The sequence below is a fragment of the Hypomesus transpacificus genome, chromosome 13 (genome assembly GCF_021917145.1).
Source record: "Hypomesus transpacificus isolate Combined female chromosome 13, fHypTra1, whole genome shotgun sequence".
Lineage (NCBI taxonomy): Eukaryota > Metazoa > Chordata > Actinopteri > Osmeriformes > Osmeridae > Hypomesus > Hypomesus transpacificus.
In genome coordinates, this window is record NC_061072.1 from 10528900 (window position 1) to 10550777 (window position 21878).

The 21878-nt window shown below is 46.2% G+C and overlaps 2 protein-coding genes across 2 annotated transcripts; both read left to right on the forward strand.

Annotated features, from left to right (window-relative positions):
• The first annotated feature begins 205 nt into the window (after window positions 1–205).
• On the forward strand, window positions 206–15714 carry frmpd2 (FERM and PDZ domain containing 2). Its single transcript, XM_047032453.1, has 28 exons — window positions 206–1039; window positions 2821–2942; window positions 3081–3244; window positions 3466–3531; window positions 3688–3867; window positions 4912–4987; window positions 5189–5270; window positions 5645–5795; window positions 5894–5965; window positions 6149–6323; window positions 6440–6575; window positions 6726–6864; window positions 6980–7132; window positions 7754–7939; window positions 8232–8391; window positions 8713–8911; window positions 9066–9154; window positions 9502–9579; window positions 9662–9769; window positions 10030–10146; window positions 10347–10525; window positions 10796–10900; window positions 13833–13926; window positions 14137–14222; window positions 14358–14538; window positions 14971–15182; window positions 15397–15463; window positions 15567–15714. The coding sequence occupies exons 2-28, from the start codon at window positions 2822–2824 to the stop codon at window positions 15602–15604; spliced, it is 3414 nt and encodes a 1137-aa protein (XP_046888409.1). The 5' UTR covers window positions 206–1039; window position 2821; the 3' UTR covers window positions 15605–15714.
• Window positions 15628–19270, forward strand: LOC124475671 (FERM and PDZ domain-containing protein 2-like). Its single transcript, XM_047032454.1, has 7 exons — window positions 15628–15720; window positions 15887–15965; window positions 17398–17557; window positions 17879–18077; window positions 18232–18320; window positions 18660–18737; window positions 18998–19270. Exons 2-7 carry the CDS (start codon window positions 15900–15902, stop codon window positions 19123–19125), a joined length of 720 nt encoding a protein of 239 aa, XP_046888410.1. The 5' UTR covers window positions 15628–15720; window positions 15887–15899; the 3' UTR covers window positions 19126–19270.
• The last annotated feature ends 2608 nt before the right edge of the window (window positions 19271–21878 follow it).

Genomic DNA, 21878 nt, shown 5'->3' on the forward strand with positions numbered 1-21878 from the left:
CCTTCACTCGCATTGCACAAATCGAGCTTACCTAATCGTTGTGCTCCGTGACACAAGCAGTTTCTGCCATTTCATACCGATGTCGTCGAAACCGTACGATGTTGCGCGGTATTCAAGACCGCAACGTAGCCTTGGCTATTAATGCATTGCGCTGCGTAGGATTTTGCAACACGCGTAGGCTATATGCCTTGGCTACCCAATTGTGTCTATTTGACCTACTAAAATTGAGTGTTACAAACTTGACATAGGCCTAGCGTAAAAACGTTTTTGTATTGTAATTGAATTGGCATACCAAATTGTTTTGGAGTAGGCTAGACTAGGCTATGATAACTCCAATGTTTTAGCCGTATAGACCAAGCACAACTACATTATGAAATCTAAATGGCTACATACAGTGTTTAAATCAATTCGGTTACTTATACAACAGACGTTCATTGATTTGTATGCATATGTGCTAAAGGGCCTTTTAAAGTGGATTCTGAATTAAGATATTGGTTTGCCCAGAAACATCGCAAAAATGTCAAGGCAACACAATATGGCGATAGTTTGGGTTAAAACAAATTGGTCACCGGAGTTAATTTATAAAACCTAGCAATTAGTAATTAAACGAGTATTTTCAGTATCCTGTGCATCACTTTGCAGATACACAGCAATATATAGGGTAGTAGAGTTTTAATGGAACAATACGTGTGTCACTAATGATTGAAACGACAGATTAGCTAAATGCCGCCCCACGGATTGGCTGCGTCTTGACTGCCGCTGTCAAATTGCTCCGGTAATCCAATTGAGTTCTTATAGCTGTAGCCTAAAAATAGGACAAATTGACACAAAACACTGTAACCACACGTCATCAGGTGTGAGCACGGAAAAAATAATGCTATGGAGTGGATTTTATGTGTCCCTATAGAGGAAAAAGTAGGTAGGTTTGGGAAAGTTTGAGAAAGTTGCGAGCAGCGAGTAGGGGTGGAATAGAGGGAGATGCTGCGGATATTCTGAATAAACAAAGAAGAGGATTTCTTCAGATATCGAATGAAATAAGGTAACACTCAATATTCATTATACATTGTTGTGCAAAACAGCTACAACAAAATAGGCCTAGCCTACGTGTTAAGATAACTTTAAAATGTTACCTATATAGCCTAACTCTTTAACGTTCAGGCTATATCTTTTCACCTGCATGGTGCGGGGGTAAACGAACAGTCGGCACTTGCATCAGCCAGTTTAGTTTAATCACACAGATTGAAAGTAAAGTGTAGTGGAAAGTAGGTGTCTTCTAGGTGGAACAACCACTTGTTTGTATTTCCGTGGATGCAAGCAGATGTGGTGACTGACAGATATGGCCATGCACCTGATATTAGGCCTATTGTGATGGACAGCTATTGAATTGAGGATATGAGTATTTCAACTGTGGAGTTTAATGAATTTTAATCTCCTTAAAAGAAAAATGGTCTTTCACAAAAATGTTAAATATTCAACCCTGACTGACACTGATTAGCAATTAAGTCTTTTGGGGCTGTAAATCAATGATCTGTTCCACAGAGGTTGAAATGAGGGGCCTTGCAAAAATGACTTGATCAAATGACTTTTTGAACTACAGTAGTTGCCACCAATTTAGAACGGTTACAGCATTTCTCATAAAATATAAAGCATTAATATAGTTTCAAATTATTTGGGGGGAATAGGGCTTATTACTGAGGCATTGCTGTTGTTTGCAGAACATGCTTTATCCTATGCATATCAATTAGGACTTTGGAGACAATTTGTTTCTCTACTAAATCCATATAGTTAAGAGGTAAGAGATGCAAAATCTGAATGATTATGATCAAAATGAGTGGTTGTACTTACAGATGTATAATTACTACAACTGCAATCAAAAATAAATAAGTGTGTCTCATTACTTTAATTATAGAATATGGATTGGAGAATGGAGTTATTGTAACATTTGGAATTGATAGAAAGTGAAAGGGTCTTGACCACCACCCTGGTTCTGTACCCCCAACAGGTGGTTTGGATGTGGTGGCTTTGTATCAATTAGCTCTCCTTCCTAAAGCCTGTGTCGATTTCCAGCGTCTAGCCTATGTCATTATGCTACTGTACACCCCTCCTCCAATGGAAGTTACTAGTATCATTGTCACAATCCAATTTTCACAAATGGTGTATCAATTTTGTTAAGTAATGCTTTTGAAATATCCAAATTAGTGTGAACATTTCTACACAATTTTCAAACAATAGTCTACTGTTTCATCTCATAACATATAGTATAGGTATTGTATTATCTCACTAGAAAATATATTTGAAGTATTTGCTAGAGGTAACACAGCCTTCCTTGGTAACAATCAAACAGCAGGAATTCTTTGTCTCACATGTGACTAACATCTTTTCAGCCTATAAAATCAACATGCCCTTTTTTTGTTTAAGAAAAGCAATTGGTCGTGTTTATACGATTACAGAAGACAAGTTAACTCATACAACTTACATTGCAAACCCAAGTCATTTTTCTGAAATATGTTATTATATATATATATATATTGTCTGACATCCTAGTGCTAAACAGTCCTTCCCTGTCATCTTGGAGAAGATGACAGGGAAGGTGAAGAGAGCAACCGCACATTAGGGCAAATCCACGGTGCTCTCTAAAAGCCAATTATACAGCCAACTGAAACACTGTGAGTGTGTGTGAGAGAGAGATACAGAGAGAGAGATCAAAGGGAGCCCTTTGGGTTTCTCTTTAGGCCACACAAGCACAATCTATATGTGCTCGTGATATTGTTGTCTTAAACACAATAGCTTTTCCCTTTCCTGTACGTGTGTGCTCCCTAGGATGGGTACATTTGTGACCCTGGCGGAGGTGCTGGAGGCCCGGGGGTCACCTCTGGAGGAGGACGAGGTCTGGTGTCTACTGCTGGGCACTGTAGAGGCCTTACTGGACATCTCCTGCAAAGGTACCTGCAGGATGCTGAAGACCAAACGACATTGTATTTATGAACAGACAGATCAGTGAGAGTAGAGTTATTCTGCAAGTATTCAGGCTTTCATTTGACATGTACAGTATATCATGGTTTATGGTTGTTCTGGTCCAGGTCCAGGTAACATGTGTAGTGTCTTAAGCCCGGGTTCAGTGCTTTTGTCTGCCAATGGTGGCTTGGCGTTTAAGAGCTGTGCCCGCTCGGAGGACCTGGTGTCCTTCACAGCGCCCGAGGTCCAACAAGGACAGGCTGCCTCTAGCAAGACTGCAACGGAGAAGGTCAGACACACACAGAGTTAAATGGAGACTCTGGAATAAGTGGTCTTGTTTCATATAATTATTAGACTTGTTAATGGGAAAGTTTGCTCAATGTAGTTGAAGATAATAATGCCTGTCAGTAAATGGGGGTTGTCTAGTCCAAATGCAGCACATATTCTCTGTAAACATTGTTTTACCTTTACGTTGAATGTACAATAGTTTGGTTTGGTTTCTTCCTCCAGATGGTTGTTTACTCACTGGGTATGACTCTTTTCTGGTCTGTCGACTACCATGTACCTCAAAACCAGGTGATTTAGTATACAGGCTTTTATACAGGACTTTTTAGCGCTGCTTTTTTCCAAAAAACAAATGCACATCCCCCCTCCTTCACAGTTTCTGTCTTGACCTCACACTCTCGTTCTCTCTCTCCACTACCCTCCACGCTCCTCTCCTCCCTCACCTAGCCTGTCCAGCTAAGTGAGCACTTGAACAGCCTGTTGTTGAGTATGTGTGAGGACGTGGTCCACAGGCGGGCCGACCTGCTGACCGTGCTGGAGACCTCTGAGCTGCATCACAAGGGGTCTCTGCTGCCCCCTCCTGAGAGACTCATCAAACAGCTGGTGGAGGATGTCTACAGAGACTCTGTGAGTTTGGTTTTCTTCAGATTTTCTTGGTTTAGTTCAGTTTGCTGCAATTTGGCTCAACTTGGTTTGGCTTGACTTGGTTTTTCTTGGGTGGGATTTGACGGGTTTTGATTTGTTGATTTTTGCCTTGGGTCAGCATGCTTTGGTTTGGTAGCTGGCAACAAAGATAGTTTTTGGACTTCTCACACAGCTGTTTATAATCTGGTGGACTGTTGCGTAAAAGGACAACATTGTCTGGCAACTCTTTCCTATTCCATAGTTTGGTCAACATTTTATGGTGTTTAAATCAGCAACTCTATAAGATGCTGCAGGTTGTCATACCTTTACAAATAGCACCTGAACGTGTCGAGTCATCATCTTCAGCTGTGTTTGTCCTGGTGTTAGATTAGACTAATTCCTTTCGTCCCCTGTTGAGATTCGGACAAACTGGTAGATCAAATTGGTCACCGTGCCCTATGCGGCCGCAGACTCTTACAAGGATTAAGGTCCCCGGCATCCAACACTTTATTAAGTGTAAAGCTTATTCACACTTAACTGCACCCTGTACATATGAAGCATTACCAAAACCCAAACACCACCTGTTGCATAGGAGCCAAGTGTTGATTCGTTAAAGGATTGGAGGATGATCTCTGAATGTGATGTTCTTCAATATTGGAGATAGGCCCTATGACTGTTGGAAGTTGGTGGAGGGTGCGGACTAGTAGCAACACAATTGGCAGCAATCCCTAATGGCTCAGGGTTAGGAACTTTATCCTATCTTCTTATGACAGAGCATGCTGGCTTAGCACATTGGCTCAGCATGTGCAAAGATTTGTTGTTCTGGGAAATATTTAACACAAAGGACACTTTAAACTCATGCTTAAATGTACTGTGAAAAAACTCACATACGAAATCCAAGTGTCGAACACAGGGAGTCAGATTCAAGAGCTGTGAGGAATGTACAACTTCCTTCATAAATGTGACAGTGATATACAACCAGTACCAAGGGAGGAGTTCAGTGTGACAACCCATTACAAAGCTGTAATCTCTTGTGTGTTTTGCTAGGTCGATCATGTATCCATGACTGAAAATGGAGCTGAACTGACAGACCGAAGTCAGATGGTCAGAGAGAGGCTGCATGGTAAGCTACTCTACACTACTTACCTTCCTCTCCTCCAACTCTCAAATTCAAATTCACGAGGGACAGTAATTAAACTGACTGACCGAGCTCCTACATAAGAGATGAAGTGATTGAGAGTGAAGACCTATCCTGTTCCTTGTTTCTTTCAAAGCTTGACCTTATACTCTAATGGATGTTCTGCTATGTGTGCCTACTTTACAGGGAGTTTCTCCCAAAACTGGTCTGCGAGGCCCAAGTTCTCAGGCACCTTCTCAGGATCTCCGTTCCAGACAGAACCATTGAGGTACCACCCAGAAGCACACAGAAGCACCTTATTCTGTAAACAGTCTAACTCTATAAGACGTCTCCTGGATATGAGACTGTGTAAACACAAATAACTTAATGATTTGCTGTCCACGCTTGACAACCAAGTGTTTACATCGAATTACAGTTGAATTTGAATTAATTGGAACACTGTTCCAACATGCATGTGTGTCAATAATTTCAACGTCCTTGCCATGTACAAGGCTGTCTTTGGGTTTGTTGCTTTTCTTCCCTGAGACCAGTCCCTCATTCATTCCGTCGTTTCTGATACATTAAGGTCGATGAAGCATCACACCAGGAGATGTATTCACCTGAGAGGTTTGTTGTTGAAAAATGATGGTACTTTTTCCCCAGAACTCCGCAGAACATGTGTCACAGAGATAGCTACTGCAGCGTGCAGTCACGAAGCCCCTACAGCCCATATCTGGACAGTCATCGTCACAGCATCACCCGTCCAATCACCTCCTTTGAATCGTCCATGAGTCTCAGTGAGAGAAGACTCCAGGTATGCTAGTAAATCTAATTTCTGTATATTGTGCAGTATTGTGTATCCTGGTTTAGTGCCTATAAGAACTGTTTTGAGCAATTTTGCATCTTTCACAGGATATGGGGCCTGAGTTCATCCGGATGTTAGAAGAGCCACTGATTGTCTTGGAACTACCCATGTCCATAGTGGTAAATGTCACTGGATCTTAAAATGAACTTTCCATATTTTCATTAACTGCGACATACAGTGTATACTTCTCAAGACAAGAAATCCTATCAACGTTTGATAAAACGTTTAGTATTTACCGTCTTGTAAATCCTTGAGATGAAATAGTTCTTTAAAATGGCAACCTTGTTGTTTTCTGCTTGCAGTCAAAGAAGGGGAAAACAGCGTCCAGCCAGAGGGGGCTGAGTGTGATCATGCCAAACGGCCAGAGCATCGTAGTCAAGTGTGACGTCAAGTCAACAGGCAGGGATGTGTTCGACATGATTGTTGCCCATTCAAACCTGGTGGAGCACTTTTACTTTGGCCTTGCTTACATTGATGGTAATACCCTAAGCTTGGTGATGGATGGATGGATGGAAATTAAGAAAAAAAAACGAGATTTTGCAGATTTTACAATATATTTGCATGTCTTCCTGTTTCTCTCTCCTCTGTCACAGATAATGAGTTCTTCTTCCTGGACAATGACACCAGGATATCCAAGGTCGCCCCCGACAGTTGGAAGAAAGTGCCTACATCCACATTTGTTCTTTTCTTCAGAGTGAAATTCTTCGTCAAAGACATTTCTCTCCTTTTGTAAGTGCAAGTCACTATTTAATTTTGCCATCCATTTATCCATCCAACCAGCCATTCTTTTGTGTATCTATCTGACCATCCATCATTGCATCCATGCACTGATCCATCCATTGTATTATCTATCCATTCTGTCATTCCATAATCTCTCAGACACAAGCTGACCCGTCACCAGTACTACCTGCAGCTGAGGAAGGATTTGCTGGAGGACAGATTGGCGTGCCATGAGGAGACAGGCCTGTACCTGGGGGGTCTTGCACTGCAAGCTGAATATGGGGAATGCAGGCCTGAGGTACCTACACACACCTACACGCACACAGACTGCATAACATAGGTATCATTCTTACAAATGAACCTTGTGTAACTGAAGAGTACCTCGCTCTGACCACCTAGTCCATCCTATGCAGGTGTATGGGAGAAACTACTACAGACCCGACCAGTACGTACCTAAGAGCATCATGGAGAAGAGGGCCTTGCCTTTCCTCAGGGATGAGTTGATACGTCTGCACAACAACAATGGCCAGATGCTCTCAGATGAATCAGAGCTGGAGTTCCTCAGGGTAATAGTAAATTCCTGTGTCAAATCAAGCTGCATCATATCTGTTTGACGTGTATCACCGTGTCTATATCTCTTAACCTTTTTTAAGGTTGGAACAGAACTCTAATTCGATTTCCCTTAACACAATAGCATGTATTTATGAAGTGCCCTTGAATGTTGTAGCACAGTATTTCTGTACCAGCTCACAGAGTCACACATATGTTTCCCAGTCAATTAGGGCCTCTAAGTCCTTGATACAGGGGCTAACACTGCATGGTAGCTGAACAACCGTGACACATATGGGTTCACACTGTAAGCTTGCATGTGCAGAGTATCCGTCAGAAGCCAGTGTCTAACCAGGGTAAACTCCAACCTTCCAGCTCAGCCAGCAGGTCAACCAGGGTAAATCTTCCCAGAGCCATGGGTCACTTTGTGTAGGTGTCACCCATGTTGTCAAGTCTAGTTTGTGGGCGGGTTAAGTCCCACGGCTCTACTTCCTGAGGCCGCTTCTCTTCACACCAAAAGCAAAGCTGATTTCAATCTGAAGTTGTACTGTCTGCTTGGGGCGGGTACTGGTTCAGTGAGTGTCTTCATTAGGGCTCCTGTCCCGTCATCATTCCTTCGTCCTCCTCCTTGCTCTCAGGTGGCCCAGCAGCTTCCAGAGTATGGGGTTCTTTTCTACAATGTGGCCCGAGAGAAGAAGCCTGTGGTCGGGGAGCTGGTGATTGGGGTGTGTGCCAAAGGAGTCATGGTCTATGAGGTCAAAGACGGCCTCCGTTCCACCAGTCAGACTTTCCACTGGAGGGAGACTTCCAGCATCTCCTCCACTGTGAGTTTAGCTGGGTTTATCTATGTTTGGGTTTATTTATGAATTGTGAGTGATTATTTCAGTGTGTAGACATAGGGCCTTTATTCCCAGCAATTTTATTTACTAATGGGTCTCTCTCTCTGTCTCTCTGTCTCTCTGTCTCTCTGTCTTTCTGTCTCTCTGTCTCTCTGTCTCTGTTTCTGTCTCTCTCTCTCTCTCTCTCTCTCTCTCTCTCTCTCTCTCTCTCTCTCTCTCTCTCTCTCTCTCTCTCTGTCTCTCTCTGTCTCTCTCTGTCTCTGTGTGTGCCCCACAGAGACGCAAGTTTGTTATTGAGAGTCGGGGAAGTAAGAAGAAACATATTTTTGTGACAGAACGCTCGAAGATTGCCAAATACCTATGTAACCTCTGCTCTGACCAGCATAAGTTCAACAATGAGATGCACTCCAGACAGCTGAGCCACAGTCTGGCCTCAGGTCAGACACTGGTCCTCTTCCACTCACTGATGTGGTCCCTAACTCTTACCGTCAGGAGAAAAGCAATCTCACTCCCTGGTGGAGGATATCATGGTCTGATTAATAAACAAACATTTCATACAAATACATCCTCATCCTGAACACTGCCTCATCGTTTGTTACTGTGTATCATAATGAGGCAGCTCTAAAAGAGTCACATGTGGGGTTGCACTCATCCTTCTCATCATAACTGTTTGAATGAGTGAAATACATGGTGAACCAGAGCACACATACAGTAATATCTTTTGAACGTTTTAACTCAAAGGTCCACTTTCCCCTCAGAGGAGAGTATAGTCCAGTATGCTGCAGTGTGCCGCGCCCAGAACAGCCAGAGGAGGAGCGTCTCCATCTCGGAGGCACCGCTGAATGACAGCCCACGACAGGCCACGCCCAAGAACAACTCCATGACCAAGCTGTGTGACCACGTCGCTGCCAGGATCGAGGCCCGCTTAAAAAAGGAGAAGGACCTTTACAAACAGAGGTAGAAGGGAGACACATACACACACCATGTTATCTATCTTTTGTGCTGAACTTTTTTATGGTTTTCCTGAAGTTCTTTCCATTCTTTTACTCTACATATATGACATGAATCACATCTTACCTCCAACTATTGTGTCCCCTTGTATCTTGGCCAGTGCTGGGTGTCAGTTGGAAGGCCAGAACTCCACCGCCTGTTCCCCAAGGAGTAGCTCTGTGGCCCTCTCCTCCTCCTCTGCCTTAAGAGGTATGGGTAGATTATCTGAGCTTACTGCCACTAACCTCCTAGCACTGGGCAATCAGGGACAGGATAGTGCATGCTGGAAAGCTTCCAGGAGCAGCGAACAAGGCAGGCAACCTTGCTCCCAGCCTAGTGTGATCATCCTGGTGCTCAGCTTGAGGTAGCGTGGTGGTTATCACTGTCGCTCGCAGGGTTGCCAGTTGAACTTGAGTTGATTTACTGTCTCCGCTCGCTCGCTCACCTTCGCAAGGAAAGTGTGTTCTCTTGTGAAACGCTGGGAGGAATTTGCAATGTGTGTAGTGTCGTTGGATGTATGGCAGCTTGTAGTGATGTGGTTATGTTGTACCTGACAGATAACCCAACCAAAGGTGCCATAGCAGAAAGAGAAGTCATATCTGTGTCCTTAAAAAAAGACCCGAAGCTTGGCCTTGGTGAGTGTCCCACACTTTTCTTTATCAAGCCCTGTCTGTTTTCATTTCTTGGTGTGATAGCCATGTTTGTTTGTGTCCATAGGAATAGTGATAGTGGGGGAGGAGACGGTGGGGAGGTATGACCTGGGCATCTTTGTAGCCTCCATTGTGCCTGGCGGACCTGCCGATAAGGAAGGACGTATTAGACCAGGTAGGACCAGACAACCGCAGTAGGCCACAGCTTGCAGATACTAGATTGAAGATCAGTACAGCACAAGTAGTATGAAACTAAAAGCTTATAGGAAAAGACTTGTAAATACTTGTTCTATCCCAGATAGATTTGGGCTGGGCCATATGTTGATGTCATCATTAGGGGCCTTGCTGTTTATCATAACATACAAAATGAAATGTCATGTGAACAGCGGTCTAGCATCCCTTATGGTCGCTTATCCCTCACCTATCGCCCCACAGGTGGTCGACTCATCTCCTTGAACCAGACTAGTCTGGAGGGCATGACCTTCAGCGAGGCTGCGGAGGTCATGCAGAACAGCCCCCAGGAGGTACAGCTCATAGCATCGCAGCCTAAAGGTACGTTGCTATAGTTGGTGTGTGTGTGCACATTTGATTGTATGCCTGCCTGTTTGACTATGAATGCTTTTCCATAGAACACAAGCGCTTTTGGCAAGAAATGCTTAATCTCTATAAACTGCACTTCTGTCTTCCACATTTTTGGTATACAGTATTGAAAAACTACATATTGAACCATACTCATACCTTGTGCCTCCCAGTTGCCTTAACACCAAATAGCGTCAGGTCTCCTCAGCTGAAAAACTACAAATCCCAGACCACCCTAACAGCTGACGGACGGTCTGGGGAGGACGACCTGGATGAGATAGTGTCAATCATGATGACCCCCAAGACTGGCAGTAGGCTCCATGTCCCCGACGTACGCATACTCAACGCCCAGGTATGCCTCAACCACTGGAGAGGAAAGGGCTGAAGAGAGAGGGTCAGAGAGCAAGAGAGATAAGGAGAAAGTGAAACGCGGGAGCGACGGGAAAGGGAAAGAGCGTAAAAGCCAGAGCGTAAAAGCCAGAGCGAAGGCGTCTATTACGATGGTGTTTGACATCGACTGACTGCATGTGACAGCATGATGTACATGTGTATGTACATGTAGACTTTGACTGTCCTCTCTTCTAACTTGTTGTCAAACCCTGTTTCCCCTGCCCCATTGCAGGACATGTGCTCCAGGTCGTCTCTGTCTCTGAACTGCATGAGACCAGAGGAGATCATCACTGTGGAGTTGAAGAAGAAGACTGGGAGTCTGGGGATCAGCATTGCTGTGAGTCTGACTGCTCCACCCTCCCAGGTCACACATACAGTCTGACTGCTCCACCCTCCCAGGGCACACATACAGTCTGACTGCTCCACCCTCCCAGGGCACACATACAGTCTGACTGCTCCACCCTCCCAGGGCACACATACAGTCTGACTGCTCCACCCTCCCAGGGCACACATACAGTCTGACTGCTCCACCCTCCCAGGGCACACATACAGTCTGGCTGCTCCACCCTCCCAGGGCACACATACAGTCTGACTGCTCCACCCTCCCAGGGCACACATACAGTCTGACTGCTCCACCCTCCCAGGGCACACATACAGTCTGACTGCTCCACCCTCCCAGGGCACACATACAGTCTGACTGCTCCACCCTCCCAGGGCACACATACAGTCTGGCTGCTCCACCCTCCCAGGGCACACATACAGTCTGACTGCTCCACCCTCCCAGGGCACACATACAGTCTGGCTGCTCCACCCTCCCAGGGCACACATACAGTCTGACTGCTCCACCCTCCCAGGGCACACATACAGTCTGACTGCTCCACCCTCCCAGGGCACACATACAGTCTGACTGCTCCACCCTCCCAGGGCACACATACAGTCTGACTGCTCCACCCTCCCAGGGCACACATACAGTCTGGCTGCTCCACCCTCCCAGGGCACACATACAGTCTGACTGCTCCACCCTCCCAGGGCACACATACAGTCTGGCTGCTCCACCCTCCCAGGGCACACATACAGTCTGGCTGCTCCACCCTCCCAGGGCACACATACAGTCTGACTGCTCCACCCTCCCAGGGCACACATACAGTCTGACTGCTCCACCCTCCCAGGGCACACATACAGTCTGACTGCTCCACCCTCCCAGGGCACACATACAGTCTGGCTGCTCCACCCTCCCAGGGCACACATACAGTCTGACTGCTCCACCCTCCCAGGGCACACATACAGTCTGACTGCTCCACCCTCCCAGGGCACACATACAGTCTGACTGCTCCACCCTCCCAGGGCACACATACAGTCTGACTGCTCCACCCTCCCAGGGCACACATACAGTCTGACTGCTCCACCCTCCCAGGGCACACATACAGTCTGGCTGCTCCACCCTCCCAGGGCACACATACAGTCTGACTGCTCCACCCTCCCAGGGCACACATACAGTCTGACTGCTCCACCCTCCCAGGGCACACATACAGTCTGACTGCTCCACCCTCCCAGGGCACACATACAGTCTGGCTGCTCCACCCTCCCAGGGCACACATACAGTCTGACTGCTCCACCCTCCCAGGGCACAGATACAGTCTGACTGCTCCACCCTCCCAGGGCACACATACAGTCTGACTGGGCAGGACACACTGTTAACCTTAACAAGAATCCATCAAAGAAAAAAACTAGAAACGGGAAGGAAGGAGAGGAGAGCAAAATAAATAAACTTAGCCAATGTCAAGGTCAGAGCACCTTCTACTTTGTGTGTCTGGGTAGATGAACCAATAGGTTGGTTTGATTCAGCTCTCAGGGTGCCCCAGCTTAAAGGCTGGAAAGCAGTCCACCCTCATGCTGGACAGAAAGGGTGGCTAGCTAATGATATGACAGACACACAAACAGCTAAAGGGGCAACCAGGGGTTAGTGTGTTGGAGGTTACCTGGTAGAGGATGAGTCAGTGAAAGGTTAATGTGCCTGATTCGTTTACTCCCTTGTACACACATACTCACACACGCAAATAGCAAGTCAGCATGCAGTTCTTCATTTGAGAGAGTAATCCATCAGACCCTTGGGGTTAAGCTTCTTGGACTGGCTGGCTGGAGCTAGTACTGGGAGTGGGGCTGGGGCTGGGGCTGGGCCGGGACGGGCTGGAGCTGGAGCTGGAGCTACTGCTGGGAGTGGGGCTGGGGCTGGTGCTGGGGCTGGGCTGGGCCGGGACGGGCTGGAGCTGGAGCTGGGAGTGGGGCTGGGGCTGGGGCTGGGGCTGGGCTGGGCCGGGACGGGCTGGAGCTACTGCTGGGAGTGGGGCTGGGGCTGGGGCTGGGGCTGGGCTGGGCCGGGACGGGCTGGAGCTACTGCTGGGAGTGGGGCTAGGGCTGGTGTTTGTGTTGGAGCTTAAACTGGGCCTCAGGTACTATTGGATTTCTATCTGGTCTGTAGACCCCAAGCTACAGGTGGGGGGAAGGGGCAGGGCAGAGTATGTCCCCATTAGGTTCTAGAACTAGCTCTGGCATTTCAAGCTGCTTCTTCAGTGCATTTACCTGCGTGCTCTGGAGGTCAGGTTCAGGTTCTGTGCTCCAGTCTCCTAGCAGCGTGCAGCTGAGCCTGGATCATCTGTGGGTTGCTAAAACTTTATTGTTGCATCCAGTAAAGTAGAGGCCAGTAGAGTCCAGGTGTCTAAGGAGGCAGCTGCAGGATCATTAAGATGTTAATGCTGATTAGGGAGCGGGGGATTGACAGGATGTGAACAGGGATCAAGGCAGAGAGGGCAAGAACACACCTGCTGTGTTTGTTTGAAACTTGCTTGCTCTCTCTCTCTCTCGCGCTCTCTCTCGCTCGCTTTCTCGCTCGCTCTCTCGCTCTCTCCCCCTGCCTCTGTGTTAGTTGCTGATCAGACCGATTAACATACACTATTGTTCCTTTTAATCTCGATCTCAACCCTTCTCACAGTCTAGGGGGGGGGGGGAAATGGAAAGGCAAAGCCGTTGTGCATGCTTAAGCTACACAGTCACATGACGAAGTTCCAGGTAATGCGTAGTAGCCTCTCTCCTCAGAACTGCTAAGGAGCAGCATGGATGTTATTTACCTTGATAGCTTTCAAACATGTGAAATGTTCTTGGTTGAGGTTGGAACAGAAATGGTCAAATCAATTCTGCAAAATGTGTTTTCAAGTTATCACTGAGGCTTTGTACCAGACTCTAGCATGTTGTTGTTGTTCTTGTGTGTTCAGGGAGGTGTCAACACAGGCCTTCGCAATGGTGGAATCTATATCAAAAGCCTTGTTCCCGGGGGTGCCGCAGAGAGAGACGGACGCATTCAGACAGGTACAGTTCAGTGGACTGTGTTCTATTACCGTGCTACGCTGTTGTACCTCCTAAGCAAAGTTTTTTTTTTTCTGTCACAGAAAAGTAATGCTTGAAAATATTTAGTTGTCTAAAGATTGTAAATGATTTGCGTGTGTCTGTGTGTGCGTCTGCGTGTATCTCTGTGTGTGTGTGTGTGTTTGTACGTATCTGTGTGTGTGTGTGTGACAGGAGACCGAGTGCTTGTGGTGGATGGGATCAACTTCAAAGGTTTCACACATGAGCAGGCCGTGGAGTGTCTGGCCAAAACTGGAGAGGTAAAAGAGATCACGTTTCAGGAACAGAAAGCTGTGCTTTGATAAATGCATGTGTTCAAATATGTAAATATATAACAGAACTCTACACATATTGTTCCAAACTGCCTGTCCTTTGCTCTACTCTCCTCCAATCAGGTGGTGACCCTGGTGGTGGAGCGGGAGGTCATGACCTTGCCCCGTGTAAGCTTGAGCCCAGACACGGACAGCATGTCCCGCCACAGTGCCAGTCCAGAGGTCAGCCAGATGAGGAACAACAGCTGCCCTTCCATCATCACCACACCCTACACCCTCCAGGACTATTACTTTGTCTCTGATGGTAAGATGTGGAGACACTCAGTCACAATTAGTGTCATAAAGTGAAATCGACGGAAGACCCCAGTAGATGATTATATATACAGTACCAGTCAAAAGTTAGGACACATGTTCAAGGGAAAATGCGTCCAAACTTTTGACTGGTACTGTATATATATATATATATATATATACATATGTTTCTTTAAATAAAAAATACACATCAAAGTGATTAGATTTTTTGGGAATATGAGACATGGATATTGATTAAACCACTATATTTAAATAGCTGTGAAACCAGTGTGGAAATAAAGGTGAACTTTTACAGGCAAAACCCTCTTTCTCCTCTTCCCTGACCTCACCATCATCCCCTCCCTCCATCCCTCATCCTTCTCATCCCCTCCTCTCACCATTCCCCTTTCTCCGACCCCATGACCTTTGCTCCCTGCCCCTGTAGACAACACCCTGGAGGTGACCTTGAGGAAGAGCCTGAACGGCCTGGGCTTCAGCTTCCTGCTCTGTGAGCTGGACCCCTCTGGAGGCTTAGGCAGCCTGGTGAGGATCAAGCAGCTTTTCCCTGGACAGCCAGCCCAGCAGAGCGGCAGCATAAAAGAGGGTGATGTCATACTGGCGGTCAATGGTGAACCACTCAAGGGATTGTCCTATCAGGTGACTAGAGAGAAGAACACCAGTGTCCATGTCTGTGATGTCATGAGTTGAGGAATGTCAGTTGGCTTTTTCAGGATTGGGATTATAGGTTTATGTTAATTACATGTGATCTTAAATTCAGACCTGTCAAATCACAAATTAAAGGTGAGAGATTGGGTTTGAGTCTGTGGAAAAAATCTGGTAAAGTAGTGACAGTTCTCTCTCTGGCCTGTAGAGGGTGCTCCAGCTGCTGAGAGGGTCCCCTCCGGAAGTCCGATTGGCTCTCTGTCGACCTTCTCCAGGTACTGTAATCCCATACACACACGCATACACACACACACACACACACACACATAGAAATGCAACTCTCAAGAACAATCATCTTATTTTCTGTTTTTTTTCAAGGAATTTTGCCACATATTGACACATTGACTGGCACCTGAGTGATGTCACAGGGAAGTTCACTAGCATCAAATTACATTCAGGAGACTACTTCCTGATTACTTCCTGATTATCAGAAAATCCTGGGTTCTGGGTGTGGTTCCAGATCTCTTGAATGGTCAGTTCTACAATTTAAAACATCTGTGTATTATTCTTATTTTTTGCTCATGAGCTAGACACTAAACAAGACAAAACGTTCTGTATACAGGTGTTAACAAGGTAGATACTGCATGATTTGGAAAGACACATAAGTGCATATGTGAATGGATGAGCGTTTTTTTCAGAATCAGTGGATTCATGCATCAGAGATGGTGGGCCTCCCAGCGAGATGAAGAAAGACTGCAGTGGAATCTGCACGTACAGGTACAACAAGTAAAAATGACTCGTAACAATCCACAATACTGAGCCAAGCTGTAATTTACACTGTGAGAATTAGGTTTAGTATTAGTCAATTGCATGTGCTCCATTGACTTTAGATTAACTTGTTTTCATTTAATGCCACAAAGATTAATGATTTATAGTTAGGTTGACTAAATGACTAAATGTAGATGTCTTGGGTGTTTGTGTCCTGAAAATGCTGCAGGGCAGCTGGGGACCGAGCAGACAGAGCAGACCTCCTTAGCTTGGGACAGGGCTGGTTAGGACAGAGCAGACCTCCACAGTGTGGACAGGGCTGGTTAGGACTGAGCAGACCTCCACAGTGTGGACAGGGCTGGTTAGGACAGAGCAGACCTCCAGAGCTGGGGACAGGGCTGGTTAGGACAGAGCAGACCTCCAGAGCTGGGGACAGGGCTGGTTCGGACAGAGCAGACCTCCAGAGCTGGGGACAGGGCTGGTTCGGACAGAGCACACCTCCAGAGCTGGGGACAGGGCTGGTTCGGACAGAGCAGACCTCCTTAGTTGGGGACAGGGCTGGTTAGGACAGAGCAGACCTCCTTAGTTGGGGACAGGGCTGGTTAGGACAGAGCAGACCTCCAGAGCTGGGGACAGGGCTGGTTCGGACAGAGCACACCTCCTTAGTTGGGGACAGGGCTGGTTAGGACAGAGCAGACCTCCTTAGTTGGGGACAGGGCTGGTTAGGACAGAGCAGACCTCCTTAGTTGGGGACAGGGCTGGTTAGGACAGAGCAGACCTCCAGAGCTGGGGACAGGGCTGGTTCGGACAGAGCAGACCTCCACAGTGTGGACAGGGCTGGTTAGGACTGAGCAGACCTCCACAGTGTGGACAGGGCTGGTTAGGACAGAGCAGACCTCCAGAGCTGGGGACAGGGCTGGTTAGGACAGAGCAGACCTCCACAGTGTGGACAGGGCTGGTTAGGACAGAGCAGACCTCCACATCTGGGGACTAGGGCTGGTTAGGACAGAGCAGACCTCCACAGTGTGGACAACACAGGACGGCTGTTCCCCCTGAGAAATGTTAGCACAGGATAAAGAGAGAGAAGATAAGGGAGACATTTTTATACTTTTCTTTTCTTACTTTCTTACATTTCAACATGGAGTTGCAGCTTAAGATCTCTCTGTCTTCGGTTGCGTGTTTTCTATAATTCCAATGTAGGTTTGTATGCATTCCCCTCTGGCTGTTCGTGAGCACTGACCAGCTCAGGAGAGCACTGACCCGCTCAGGAGGGCACTATAATACCAGAGCAGTGTACAGTAGAGCCAGCTCAGGTCTGACCTGGACTCACTCTGCAGAACTGCTTAGACCTGGACGCTACGTTTAAACCTAACTAATCTCACAGGGACATGTGACAGAATCTCTCTCTCTGTCTCTGTCTATGTGTGTGTGTGCCCCACAGAGACGCAAGTTTGTTATTGAGAGTCGGGGAAGTAAGAAGAAACATATTTTTGCGACAGAACGCTCGAAGATTGCCAAATACCTATGTAACCTCTGCTCTGCCCAGCATAAGTTCAACAATGAGATGCACTCCAGACAGCTGAGCCACAGTCTGGCCTCAGGTCAGACACTGGTCCTCTTCCACTCACTGATGTGGTCCCTAACTCTTACCGTCAGGAGAAAAGCAATCTCACTCCCTGGTGGAGGATATCATTTTCTGATTAATAAACAAACATTTCATACAAAAACATCCTCATCCTGATCACTGCCTCACCGTTTGTTACTGTGCATCATAATGAGGCAGCTCTAAAAGAGTCACATGTGGGGTTGCACTCATCCTTCTCATCATAACTGTTTGAATGAGTGAAATACATGGTGAACCAGAGCACTCGAACAGTAATATCTTTTGAACGTTTTAACTCAAGGGTCCACTTTCCCCTCAGAGGAGAGTATAGTCCAGTATGCTGCAGTGTGCCGTGCCCAGAACAGCCAGAGGAGGAGCGTCTCCATCTCGGAGGCACCGCTGAACGACAGCCCACGACAGGCCACGCCCAAAAACAACTCCATGACCAAGCTGTGTGACCACGTCGCTGCCAGGATCGAGGCCCGCTTAAAAAAGGAGAAGGACCTTTACAAACAGAGGTAGAAGGGAGACACATACACACACCATGTTATCTATCTTTTGTGCTGAACCTTTTTATGGTTTTCCTGAAGTTCTTTCCATTCTTTTACTCTACATATATGACATGAATCACATCTTACCTCCAACTATTGTGTCCCCTTGTATCTTGGCCAGTGCTGGGTGTCAGTTGGAAGGCCAGAACTCCACCGCCTGTTCCCCAAGGAGTAGCTCTGTGGCCCTCTCCTCCTCCTCTGCCTTAAGAGGTATGGGTAGATTATCTGAGCTTACTGCCACTAACCTCCTAGCACTGGGCAATCAGGGACAGGATAGTGCATGCTGGAAAGCTTCCAGGAGCAGCGAACAAGGCAGGCAACCTTGCTCCCAGCCTAGTGTGATCATCCTGGTGCTCAGCTTGAGGTAGCGTGGTGGTTGTCACTTTCGCAGGGTTGCCAGTTGAACTCGAGTTGATTAGCCGTCTCAGCTCGCTCACCTTTGCAAGGAAAGTGTGTCCTCTTGTGAAACGCTGGGAGGAATTTGCAATGTGTGTAGTGTCATCGGATGTATGGCAGCTTGTAGTGATGTGGTTATGTTGTGCCTGACAGATAGCCCAACCAAAGGTGCCATAGCAGAAAGAGAAGTCAGATCTGTGTCCTTAAAGAAAGACCCGAAGCTTGGCCTTGGTGAGTGTCCCACACTTTTCTGTATCAAGCCCTGTCTGTTTTCATTTCTATCATTAAAGTGACTGAAAAACATACCTTTTTAACCTTGTTGTGATGGCCATGTTTGTTTGTGTGCATAGTGATAGTGGGGGAGGAGACGGTGGGAGCTCTCTCTCTCTCTTTCTGTCTCTCTCTCTGTCTCTCCACTAGGTGGAGCAAAAGTGTTATAAAAGGGGCAGTCACAGATTTTGGCCGAACTGTGTTTTTGTTTGACTCCTCAGACAAAACTACACTATGGAATCCAGTGAAGATGAGTTACACAAGAAGATTTGTGATATTTCATCTGGTTGCAAGAAAGATCTATGGCATGTGTAGACAGAACTACAGAATATCATCCACAACTGAGTGAAGATAAGTGGAAGAAGCCAGATGTTTGTCAGACAGAGAAATATGTGTTGTATAGATTGTACTGATACTGTTAATAGTACTTTTACAATGCAGTATTGTGAGGGAAATATTTGCAGCATCATCTATACATTTCACAGTAACATAAATACCACAAAAGTTGAACAAGAATGTGTTAAATCAGTTTTGGATTAATAAAACACTGAAGAACCTATGTTTTGAATCACTCTTTATTCGGATGTATTAGAAGGGATAGTTAAACAGGGTTGTTTTTAACCCAGTGTGACATGATGAATGCTTCCTAACTATGACCTCCCTCAGACTGACCTCCTGACATTAGGTTCCACATTAGGCACATCCTCGTCTGGGGGTCTGGTACGAGAGATGGCCCCAAACACACACACACACACACACACACACACACACACACACACACACACACACACACACACACACACACACACACACACACTGACTCAACCACCCCCCCTACACACACATACTCTCACACACACTCTCTTGCTGTCTCTCTCTCACACACACACACACACAAACACAGTCTTTGGGTGAGGAACCCATAGGAACCCAGCCTCATAAATAAGAGGTTCCTGTATTTCTGCAAAGCCCAACGGACGTTCCACCTGGTTCTCATTTGGGCTTGTGTTCTTTCAGCAAATGATCCAGACTGTTTCTAATTAAGCGGTGCCGACCAACAAGCCCCCAGTGGCATGGTGTCCTGCACCCCCTCCTGCCTCCATGCAGTTCCCGACATTCCCTTCTCTGCCATGCTGGAAATAGACTGCATCGACGGAGGCTTCGCTAACCTACAATCAAGTCATCGCACTCTCCAGTGGCTGGCTACCTTCCCTATCTCCTCCTGTCCAGATGATGCTAGTGAGGGTAATCACTGGGTTTGAGAAGGGGATGTGCCCTATGCTTCACTTCACTTAATACAGTTTAGCATTATTTGGAAAGCATGAAATGTAGAATTATGAACGCTTTGCAAACTGTACTTAGTTCTTATCAATGGAAGGTGAAAAGAGTTAATTTACTCTGTGCATCCATTCAGGTCAAAAGTCTCAGACGTGACGTTTTCACACATATCCGCAGGTATAAATAGACTTGCAGTCTCCAACACCCGAGCCCCCCTGCTCAAAAAGAACACAAAATCAACAGAAACGGACAAGGAGTCTGGCAGCGGTACGCTTTGATTAGGAGGCGCAGTGAAAGGAGCGATTCACATTTTCCACCACTTGGAATAACGCAGTGGCCAGATTTTTGAGAGGCCCCTGTCCTAGCGTGCTGTGTGTTTGGCTAGCCTTTGATGCTTGCTTCACACCGCGATATTTCCCAGAAATTAAAGTGATTTTGCTAATGTGTAAATTGGGCTGAGTTCGTTGAAAGGTAGACATGGTTGTTTTTGAGCAAGACCTTGAATTCTTCTTCACCCTCGTATTGTCTTGCCACGGAAAAAGAAACGCAGTTAAAAGTGAGGGAGGTACCACAAATGTGAGTTATTACCAGGAGTGGAAAGGGAAGTCCTAATGATAATTATATCCTGAGCAAATACTTGATATTGAAAATGAAAATACTGGTAATTGCTGTGGGGGTAGTCAGCCAAGTCATATAGGCACTTAAAACTGTGAAGAGCTTTGAAGGAGTCAAAAAGGGATTTAGGAATGAAAAGTAGTATAAATTAATGTTGGAAGGAAAGGGCCCAGAAAAAGTAGTGAGTGTGCACCGTACAGCTGGACTCCCTTAAGTACCATGTTGACATTGTTCTCTGTGTGAGGTCTCTCTAGTGACAACACGCTGACACACACAGGATACATTCTACATGGCCTGGAACACAAGTTCACTTCAGATTTCCCTTCTCAAGGAAAACAAAATACAAGAAGTATGTAGTGTGTGTGTGTGTATTTGTATGTCTTTATATGTGTGTGTGTGTGTGTGTGTGTCATATACATATTCCCTGTTGAGAGTAGTACCCTTACTGCTAAACCTTTTAAAACAAGATTTTCTCTGGATACGTTTGTGATACGAAATACAAAGGTTGGCAATTCAGTACCAGTGGCGAAAAAGGCAACTGATCCACCAAAAATTAACCTAAAAGAAAATTCAAAATGTCAATAAATTTGACAATTTTACATTTAGTTATTTAGCAGACTCTTTTATCCAAAGTGACATACAAGGAAGATGTTGAGCTTGGCCTACCTTTGATAACACAATTGCATAGTAGGCCCTTATTCTTTATTTTTGGAACTCAGCCCATTTCAGGCAATGATTGACACCATTAAACTCTTATTTTATTTATTTCTGAACTGATGTTATTTGATATTGATTTTTCTCTACCTTTGAACTGATGTTATTTGTTATTGATTAAGATTTATAACTCATCGTTATATCATAACATTTTACAGTTTGAAGCTTGGCCAACTATTTTATTGGAGCGATATGGGACAGGAGGGGTTGGAAAAAGCTCCCTTGTTCAAAGTGGGGAATGACAGAAAAGGTTTGAGAACCACTGTCCTAGAATGAACTTGCTTGCTCTTGGTCAACCGGTAAATTGTCGGGCTTCCACTCAGCCTCCAGACCATGCAGGGGCAGCAAAGGCAGCTGTGGGGGACCCTGCTCTAGCCTGGGGAAATGGAGGAGGGCACAGCGTCTGACGCCCAGGCACTCCCACAGCAGAGCCCCCACTACTCGTGCTCCCAATAGCAGACTGAGGAGGTCATGACAGGCAGCTGGAAGAGACTA